Source organism: Salvelinus namaycush, chromosome 40, assembly GCF_016432855.1.
Source record: "Salvelinus namaycush isolate Seneca chromosome 40, SaNama_1.0, whole genome shotgun sequence".
NCBI classification, from domain to species: domain Eukaryota; kingdom Metazoa; phylum Chordata; class Actinopteri; order Salmoniformes; family Salmonidae; genus Salvelinus; species Salvelinus namaycush.
In genome coordinates, this window is record NC_052346.1 from 4,846,554 (window position 1) to 4,857,141 (window position 10,588).

General features: G+C 43.0%; 1 protein-coding gene across 8 annotated transcripts in view; it reads left to right on the forward strand.

Moving 5' to 3' along the window:
- Window positions 1–8,813, forward strand: part of LOC120033312 (glycogen synthase kinase-3 beta) — a 42,790-nt gene extending 33,977 nt beyond the window's left edge. For 3 of the 8 annotated variants that reach the window (XM_038979594.1, XM_038979602.1, XM_038979599.1), the window contains 4 exons: window positions 33–140; window positions 1,810–2,017; window positions 5,488–5,586; window positions 6,187–8,813. In XM_038979594.1, coding sequence (XP_038835522.1) covers window positions 33–140; window positions 1,810–2,017; window positions 5,488–5,586; window positions 6,187–6,251 — 480 coding nt within the window. In that variant the 3' untranslated portion in view covers window positions 6,252–8,813. The remainder of the gene's footprint in view (window positions 1–32; window positions 141–1,809; window positions 2,018–5,487; window positions 5,587–6,186) is intronic. The other 5 variants (XM_038979597.1, XM_038979600.1, XM_038979598.1 and 2 more) reach the window with 3 other exon arrangements.
- The last annotated feature ends 1,775 nt before the right edge of the window (window positions 8,814–10,588 follow it).

Here is a 10,588-nt window from a genome sequence, read left to right on the forward strand (position 1 = left end):
AAAACGGTTCCTCTGTCTCCGTGTCTCCCCAGGTTCTCGGCACTCCCACTCGGGAGCAGATCAGAGAGATGAATCCCAACTACACTGAGTTTAAGTTCCCTCAGATCAAGGCACACCCATGGACTAAGGTGAGTCAACAGGTACAGGAACCGTTTTTTACTATTTTAAAATCTGTCGCCTACATCTGAGTGTCTCTTTCTGAGTCCCCCCCGTCTTCAAATCTCACTCATGCATCAGTGAACTTCAGTGTTCTTGAGATGTTAAACACTCACACGGTCACCAGCCCCAGGGGCAAGCAGAGGAACAGCAGTGTACGCACAAACTCTCACATAGAGCTCGTTCTAGAATCTGCAGGTTGAACAGACTCACAATGTGCCGCACCACATTGGTGGCAAAAGGGACAGCTGGTCCAAATTCGCTGCCTATTGCGCTCCCCATAGGCTCTAACCCTTCAGTGTTTCCACATCTGAAGGGTTGGATAAGTATTCCACATTACAAATCTGCACACATCGAAGGGTTACATGCTGACCACACCGCTCACGTCGCTAAATAAATGCACATGTGCATGTTATTCAATCATTGCACCCACACTGCTCGTGCGCGTCAGTGAGGGCTGCATGGCCAGGCGAGGTTGAGTTTGTTTTGATATTTCAACCTGCGTGTCCTGATCACTTCTGGTGTGGGTGAACAAAATCAACTTGCACGCAATGGCGCATGCGTGCAGTTTGGTCAACATGTTAGGGATACAGGTAGAGAGCTAGTTGGCACCGGAAAATTTGTCCCACGGTTTTACACCAGCTCTCCCCTCTGCAAGAGACAATTTATGCTTGATCTGAAAATGTGGTCGGAGATGCTGTTTGGGGGGTGTGGCCAAATTGAGCTCCGTACCGCATCTCTTTGCGCCTCTCAAATTTTGTAACAATGCGGAGGGCTCCGTATGGCTCCGCATTGACATGATTGGTTGACGGTAGGTGAGGGCGGGAGGTCCTGTATAAACACAAACTCACTTCCTTCAAAACAGCTTTGGGCTGCTCAGTGAAGCGCAAGAAGTATGATTGCCCTGACTTCTGCAGTGGCCATATCACTGTAAATGCTGCACAGCCAATGCCGAGATCAGGATTGACCATGCAGCACCTTTAAGATATGTTTACACTCCCTCTGGTGGTGTAGTACTGCACTGCGCTGTCCTCTGGCCTGTGAGTTTCTGAATAAAAAGTGAATCTACTAGACATTTTAGGTCCCACTTTAAACAGTCACTTCAAAGGTTTAATGAAGCCTTTATAAACCCTTTGTAAGTCTATAAATGCTTCAGAAACCATTCATAGGATTATGCCACATTTGGCAAAACACGATGTAAGAACCGTATATAGATATGTCTTTTCTTTATATGCAGTGCTTATGACGACTTAAAGAATGCTATGTATGGCTTTGTAAAATTGTTTAAAGTGGAGCAAGATTTTAAAACCCTGTCATTCCACCTGTAGTGTTGTGTGTGTGTGTGTGTATATATACAGTGCCTAGTGAAAGTCTTCACCCTTGCACATTTTGCAGCCTTAGATTTAAATTTGAAAAATCATTAAATGTGGATTTTGCACAGGCGCACTGTATAATATTTAGCTGTCATTGGTTTAGCAGGTGTAGGGTGAAGTTGTCTCTGGATGCTGATCTTTGGTCAGTTTTGCATATTCCCCACTAATGCTTAAGGCTAGGATTGGGGGAAGCTGACCCTAGATCTGTACCTAGGGTAATCTTCACCCAGGAGCTTTAGCTGACGTGTCACCTCTAACCTGTGTCATTGACCGGTTTCAGCCTTGTGTGATTGGCTCTCAGGTGTTCCGGCCGCGCACGCCCCCTGAGGCCATCGCTCTGTGCTCGCGGCTGCTGGAGTACACGCCCACAGCGCGCTTCACGCCCCTGGAGGCCTGTGCCCACACCTTTTTCGACGAGCTCCGGGACCCCAACCTCAAGCTGCCCAACGGGCGCGAGAAGCCCCTGCTCTTCAACTTCTCCACACAGGGTATGGATGGAGCTCATACACAGCTCTGTATCTCCTACTGAATTACTAGAACGGACAAAGACCCTCAGACCACTGCAATTTGACTGGAACACTCATGGGGACCACTCAATATGGATGCCAGTCTACTCATCACAGAACTTTGACTTGAATAGGAATTGTATTTCTATACATGCCAAATTTGACTACTGATTAGCATGGTGTTTGGTAATGGGGAATGTGACTATTAGTCCATTAGATGATTGTGATTATGATTTAAATTTGATCAGAGCGAATTAATGCTGTGACTATGATTGGTTGTAAATTGTGTCACTATTCCTTGCTGCTTTGTAATGCAGGGCTCCCTCGTAAAAGAGACCTTAGTCTCAATGGGACTTCCCCTGGTAAAATAAAGGCTAAATATGCTATGATGGTGAATGTGGAAGTTGGGCCTGTAGTTGTAGGCCAAATGATAGAATGTGTGTCTATAGGTAACTGTATTTGGGTCTGTGGTTGTAAATGGTAGAATGTGTGTCTATAGATAACTGTAGTTGGGTCTGTGGTTGTAAATGGTAGAATGTGTGTCTATAGGTAAAACTATTTGGGTAGTTGGGTCTGTGGTTGTAAATGGTAGAATGTGTGTCTATAGGTAACTGTATTTGGGTCTGTGGTTGTAAATGGTAGAATGTGTGTCTATAGGTAACTGTATTTGGGTAGTTGGGTCTGTGGTTGTAAATGGTAGAATGTGTGTCTATAGGTAACTGTAGTTGGGTCTGTGGTTGTAAATGGTAGAATGTGTGTCAATAGGTAACTGTATTTGGGTCTGTGGTTGTAAATGGTAGAATGTGTGTCTATAGGTAACTGTAGTTGGGTCTGTGGTTGTAAATGGTAGAATGTGTGTCAATAGGTAACTGTATTTGGGTCTGTGGTTGTAAATGGTAGAATGTGTGTCTAGAGGTAACTGTATTTGGGTAGTTGGGTCTGTGGTTGTAAATGGTAGAATGTGTGTCTATAGGTAACTGTAGTTGGGTCTGTGGTTGTAAATGGTAGAATGTGTGTCTATAGGTAACTAGTTGGGTCTGTGGTTGTAAATGGTAGAATGTGTGTCTATAGGTAACTGTATTTGGGTAGTTGGGTCTGTGGTTGTAAATGGTAGAATGTGTGTCTAGGTAACTGTAGTTGGGTCTGTGGTTGTAAATGGTAGAATGTGTGTCTATAGGTAACTGTATTTGGGTAGTTGGGTCTGTGGTTGTAAATGGTAGAATGTGTGTCAATAGGTAACTGTATTTGGGTCTGTGGTTGTAAATGGTAGAATGTGTGTCTAGGTAACTGTAGTTGGGTCTGTGGTTGTAAATGGTAGAATGTGTGTCTATAGGTAACTGTATTTGGGTAGTTGGGTCTGTGGTTGTAAATGGTAGAATGTGTGTCTATAGGTAACTGTATTTGGGTCTGTGGTTGTAAATGGTAGAATGTGTGTCAATAGGTAACTGTATTTGGGTCTGTGGTTGTAAATGATAGAATGTGTGTCTAGAGGTAACTGTATTTGGGTCTGTGGTTGTAAATGGTAGAATGTGTGTCTATAGGTAACTGTATTTGGGTCTGTGGTTGTAAATGGTAGAATGTGTGTCAATAGGTAACTGTATTGGGTCTGTGGTTGTAAATGATAGAATGTGTGTCTAGAGGTAACTGTATTTGGGTCTGTGGTTGTAAATGGTAGAATGTGTCTCTATAGGTAACTGTAGTTGGGTCTGTGGTTGTAAATGGTAGAATGTGTGTCTATAGGTAACTGTATTTGGGTTGTTGGGTCTATGGTTGTAAATGGTAGAATGTGTGTCTATAGGTAACTGTATTTGGGTAGTTGGGTCTGTGGTTGTAAATGGTAGAATGTGTGTCTATAGGTAACTAGTTGGGTCTGTGGTTGTAAATGGTAGAATGTGTGTCTATAGGTAACTGTATTTGGGTAGTTGGGTCTGTGGTTGTAAATGGTAGAATGTGTGTCTATAGGTAACTGTAGTTGGGTCTGTGGTTGTAAATGGTAGAATGTGTGTCTAGGTAACTGTAGTTGGGTCTGTGGTTGTAAATGGTAGAATGTGTGTCTATAGGTAACTGTATTTGGGTAGTTGGGTCTGTGGTTGTAAATGGTAGAATGTGTGTCTATAGGTAACTGTAGTTGGGTCTGTGGTTGTAAATGGTAGAATGTGTGTCTATAGGTAACTGTAGTTGGGTCTGTGGTTGTAAATGGTAGAATGTGTGTCTATAGGTAACTGTATTTGGATCTGTGGTTGTAAATGGTAGAATGTGTGTCTATAGGTAACTGTAGTTGGGTCTGTGGTTGTAAATGGTAGAATGTGTGTCTAGAGGTAACTGTATTTGGGTTGTTGGGTCTATGGTTGTAAATGGTAGAATGTGTGTCTATAGGTAACTGTAGTTGGGTCTGTGGTTGTAAATGATAGAATGTGTGTCTATAGGTAACTGTATTTGGGTCTGTGGTTGTAAATGGTAGAATGTGTGTCTAGGTAACTGTATTTGGGTAGTTTGGTCTGTGGTTGTAAATGGTGAATGTGTGTCTATAGGTAACTGTATTTGGGTAGTTGGGTCTGGTTGTAAATTGTAGAATGTGTGTCTATAGGTAACTGTAGTTGGGTAGTTGGGTCTGTGGTTGTAAATGGTAGAATGTGTCTCTATAGGTAACTGTAGTTGGGTCTGTGGTTGTAAATGGTAGAATGTGTGTCTATAGGTAACTGTATTTGGGTAGTTGGGTCTGTGGTTGTAAATGGTAGAATGTGGTTGTATCCTGACTCTCCACCCTTCTCAAAGTGTGCACTTTCACACTTCTTGTCGTGGATGTGACATTGTTGGAAACGCCCTCTAGTCACTATTTACACCAATCCAACCCTTTTTAATCCATGATGGGAGTATGCAAATTTGGTCCATAGCCATAGAATGTGAATTTGAGGATGGTGATTGATTACGATGTGATCATAGTGAACGCATGCTGTGACTCTGGTAGGATGGTGATTGATTACGATGTGATCATAGTGAACGCATGCTGTGACTCTGGTAGGATGGTGATTGATTACGATGTGATCATAGTGAACGCATGCTGTGACTCTGGTAGGATGGTGATTGATTACGATGTGATCATAGTGAACGCATGCTGTGACTCTGGTAGGATGGTGATTGATTACGATGTGATCATAGTGAACGCATGCTGTGACTCTGGTAGGATGGTGATTGATTACGATGTGATCATAGTGAACGCATGCTGTGACTCTGGTAGGATGGTGATTGATTACGATGTGATCATAGTGAACGCATGCTGTGACTCTGGTAGGATGGTGATTGATTACGATGTGATCATAGTGAACGCATGCTGTGACTCAGGTAGGATGGTGGTGAATGTGATAGTCTGCTCTGTAGTTGTAAATCTAAGATGTGCTGTCTATCTGTAGGTGATTTTGTCTGACGTGGTGTTTCTTTCTCTGCTTCCCCAGAGTTGTCCAGTAACCCCTCCTTAGCCTCCATCCTCATCCCCGCCCACGCCCGGAATCAGCCCGGGGCCTTCACCCCTACCAACGCCTCCGCACCCTCAGGTCATTACACCCCCCCACCCCCCTGTCTGTCTCTCTCACCCTGTCTCTCTCACCCTGTCTCTCTCACCCTGTCTCACACCATGTCTCTCTCTCACACTGTCTCTCTCACACTGTCTCTCTCACACCCTGTCTCTGTCTCTCTCACACCCTGTCTCTGTCTCTCTCTCACCCTGTCTCTCTCTCACCCTGTCTGTCTGTCTCTCCCACTATTGCCATTCCTAAATCGACCTCTAGACACGTTTGTAGATCTGACAGGGTTGGATAGGTGTAAACTAGGGTTCTTGTGGCAGGGGCTATGGGTCAGTGGAGGATTGGGAACTTCTCTCTCTCTTCTGCCCTCACCCTCACCTCTCACTACTCCTGGCTAGAGTCTCTTCTCAGTACTAACCAGGGCCCGTGGTCACAATGCGTCCCAGAGTATAGCGTCTAGAGTGCTGATTTAGGACCAGATTTCCCCTTTAGAAAATAATGAATAACATTATATGGAAAGAGTGGACCTGATCCCAGATCAGTGCTGTTACTCTGAGACGCTTTGTGAATAAGGGCCCAGAGCTCTCCTCATTAAAGGCAAGTTCTGTAATGTACTGCTTCCATTTCCAGATGCCAACAGCGGAGACCGTGGCCATACCACCAACGCTGCCTCCGCCTCCAACGCCTCCACCTGAGACCTCTTCCTGACCCCGCTGCCCGAGCTCCTGGACGACAACAGTGGCATGGCGGCACACCAACCAATTAATAAAGCAAAGCAAGAAAACTGACGCCCGACAAAGATGAACACAAGGAAAACTGAATCGGAACTTCGTTATTCCCCTACCACCACCACCCTCTCCTCTCCCATCGTTCTAATGTTTGTTTATTTATTTGTATAATAAGGACAACCGTGATACGTTCTCAGAGCTGCTCTTCATCTTTCTGTACTTTGAAGAGGAGGGGACCGAGTGCGGGTGTGTTTAGTGTAGAGATCATGTATAGCTATATAAGTATACAAAAGTACTCTGACGTGTTTGTTTCCATAGACAATCTTCTTTTTTTCGTATGCTAGATATAGTCATCCCACTCTCTCTGTATAGGAGAGGCCTCTACATGCGTCCTGCAACAGCCTTACGTTCAGACTGTGGCCCCTTGGGGCCCCTGTCGACCCCTTCCCACCCATTCATACATATACATCTGAGGACCTTGATGACGTCGCGACTTTTAATGGTTGACCTCGATATCTGTGTCTGTGTTCAATGTACACATACACAATTGATATATTGTAGAATTGTGTCAGCTACTCTCCCACTTCAGAAATCACACTCCTGCTATGCAGCACCATTTTGACATTCTGCTCGTAGGGCAACAGTTGTCTCGCAACTCCGCACGTTTTTTGGGTACGTCCCCCTTTTAGCTCCGAGAAACGGTGCATAAATGAGTTTTACCGCGTTTTTCCCCTAAGGGTAATGCCATACCGACAAAACTTTGCCAGAACAGACCTAAGAGCAAGAAAGAGATTCTGTCTCATGTGATTTCACTGAAGACCAGGACCTCTGTATTACTTTTCCTGCTGCTTGTCAGATAGACATTATGACTAGTAAAGCCTGGTATTGTTCTGTTTCTTGTTAGAGTGGGTGGGTTTCGGGGACTGGCTATGAAGGATGCTTGGATGCGGGCGTATGATTGCATTTCCTCACAATCTTTTGTTACCATTCTGTGTCCGAATGTTCCCTATAATTTAGTGCACTGCTTTTGACCACAGTCCACATAGCTCTGGGCAAAAGTAGTAGGGAATAGGGTGTCATTTCAGACGCAGCCCCCCATGTCATTTTAAACCACTGACTTCACCCTTTCCTGCTCTTCTTTTGCAACTGAAAGTCCTGCCATCCCATCCCTCAACACTTTGAAGACCTATACAAAAAGTACACACAAATGTGTTTGTATTTATGTTTGTAGATGCTCTTCACCAAACTGGCTTACGTGTGCGTGTCTTCCTGTGGTATGTATGTAAATAGGCAGACCCAAGAACTGTTAACGAGCAAAAACAACAAAAATGAATGATATAAAGAAGAATACAAAATAAAAAACATTCAGGTTAAAAGTTATTGTATAGTCAAACTGTAGATCAGCTTTGTTTTTTTCCTCCAGTCATATAGTTCAATCTCAACTGTACAGTAGGTGCCAGCTGTATCATTGTAAGAATAACCAGTAATGGAAAGTGTATCTATAGGTTGGAGTGCCTTTGCTTCCACTCATTCTCTCCTCTCTTCCCCAGGTCCCCTCCCTCCATGGTCCTACCTGGAGGTTCTGGTGTGAAATTGCCCTTACGCACAGATCTAGTTTCAGCTTGGTATCCTGAAATCCTAACCATAGTGGGGGAAATGCAAAACTGACTCGAGACCAGCGTACAGGGCAACTTCACCCTATTCCTTCCTGGAGTGCTGTTGACTTCCCCTTTCCACCTCTCTGATCTTACATGTACCACAATTCACTGCAATAGCCAGGTGTCACACAGACCACACTCATCACATCACGTTTCTTTTTGTACGATTTGGCTGTGTGTCTTTGGGACCCCCTTTGGTGGTGGTGGGTTGGGGGAGTTGTCTCATTGTCTTTTTAAAGTGTCTGAGAAAATCATTCTCTTTCCAGGAAGGTTTGGGGTGGGTTTTAGAAGGTGTTTTTATGGTTTTATTAGAGATGCGCATACAACCCCACACGGTTCTGGGGGAAGTCTTGTCGTATTCAGTATTACTTTCTCAGCTATGGCAATAAACAATTTGTCTGTAGGATTTATGTCCACATTCTCAACAGCACTCTGGGAGAGATGTCATGTAGCACCAATCCTTCATGTTTTTTATTTAATTTTTTAAAGCATATATTTGTATGCTTGCTTGTAATATTTGCATCCGTAAATGTGTTGCTATCCAATCATCTGGCCTGTAAAACAAACAATGTGACCACTTCTTGTGACTTTAAGGATAACATATGTACAAAACAATGTTTAAAAAAATGATATGTATAAAATAAAAAAATCTGGGTTATATTCAATTTACAACAGAAAAAAACTATAACATTACTACTACTTGAATGCCTCTGTGACTGAAATTTTGATTTCATTTTGAATATAAACCTTTTGTTCTGTGAAGGTATGCTTTATGTCCCCTCTCCCTGTAAATATTTCTGTCTGACTTGGTTCAGAGAAATAGTTACCTGGTACTGTAATTTGCATTAAATAAACAGTAGATTAGCCTGGAAATGAACACACTGTTGTGTCATGTTTTTGTGTGTCTGGTTTTGTTCTCATATGCTACCTGGGTTGTGTTTAGAACAGAGAACATTGAAACTGGGTTACTTGTATGAGAAGGCACGTATTTGTTATTCCGTTGAAAAACATTTGTTGCTACAGTATGTTCCCTGCTGAGCACGACCTTGTTAGCTCAAAGTTGGATGCGTTCCAGTAGAAAGTAGCCTATCCCATGGTCCTGGTGACACGCTTCTTTTGAGCCCACGATTAAGATGCACATCTACCCCAGGTTGTGGCTTATGGTATTATAATATAGATAGTTGACTCAGGTCTACATTTCCGAGTTTAAAATGGGGATTAACATAAAATACATTTCATTTTCAGATTTGACAAATACATTACCTTGTTCCCTTAAATTCCTCTACCTTTCTGCAGTATTTACACATCTGCCTGAACAATTTACATGTTTTTGAATCATTCATTTATTAAAGAACTACAGGTGTTACTGGATTTCAGGAACTGCTGAACACAGTTGATTTGGATGGTTCTGGATACAAAATTACTTTTAACAGTACTGCTTCTTCAGTGGTCTGTTCAATCCAAAATACAAAAGAGTGGTCATTTCAGTTCTTAAAAAATGTACAAGTGACAGACTGCTGCTGATAACAATTTAATAAAGTTATTTTGCAGGTGTTACCCGTTTACGAACACACCCAATGTGACCTATCTGTGTTGAACTGCATGCCCTCATATTTAGACACTAGTGGCACCCCGCTCTATGGGTGGTAAATATTTGTGGCATCACAGTCACAAAACCCAGGCAAATAAACGAAAATACAAAACACAGTGGAATCTAAAGTAGCCTACTCCATGGACCTGAATGATGCGCTTCTTTTGAGCCCAAAATTGTAGGATGCAAATTTTCCCTGCACCGGTTCATGGCTTATGGTATAATAGGCCTAATATAGATGTTTACAACTTGATTATACAGTTGAAGTCGGAAGTTTACATACACCATAGCCAAATACATTTAAACTCAGTTTTTCACAATTCCTGACATTTAATCCTAGTAAGAATTCCCTGTCTAAGGTTAGTTAGGATCACCACTTTATTTTAAGAATGTGAAATGTCAGAATAACAGTAGAGACAATGATTTATTTCAGCTTTTATTTCTTTCATCACATTCCCAGTGGGTCAGAAGATTACATACACTCAATTAGTATTTGGTAGCATTGCCTTTAAATTGTTTAACTCGGGTCAAACGTTTTGGGTAGCCTTCCACAAGCTTCCCACAATAAGTTGGGTGAATGTTGGCCCATTTCTCCTGACAGAGCTGGTGTAACTGAGTCAGGTTTGTAGGCCTCCTTGCTCGCACACGCTTTTTCAGTTCTGCCCACAAATGTTCTATAGGATTGAGGTCAGGGCTTTGTGATGGCCACTCCAATACCTTGACTTTGTTGTCCTTAAGCCATTTTGCCACAACTTTGGAAGTATGCTTGGGGTCATTGTCCATTTGGAAGACCCATTTGCGACCAAGCTTTAACTTCCTGACTGATATCTTGAGATGTTGCTTCAATATATCCACATAATTTTCCTCACTCATGATGCCATCTATTTTGTGAAGTGCACCAGTCCCTCCTGCAGCAAAGCACCCCCACAACATGATGCTGCCACCCCCGTGCTTCGTGGTTGGGATGGTGTTCTTCGGCTTGCAAGCCTCCCCCTTTTTCCTCCAAACATAACCATGGTCATTATGGCCAAACAGTTCTATTTTTGTTTCATCAG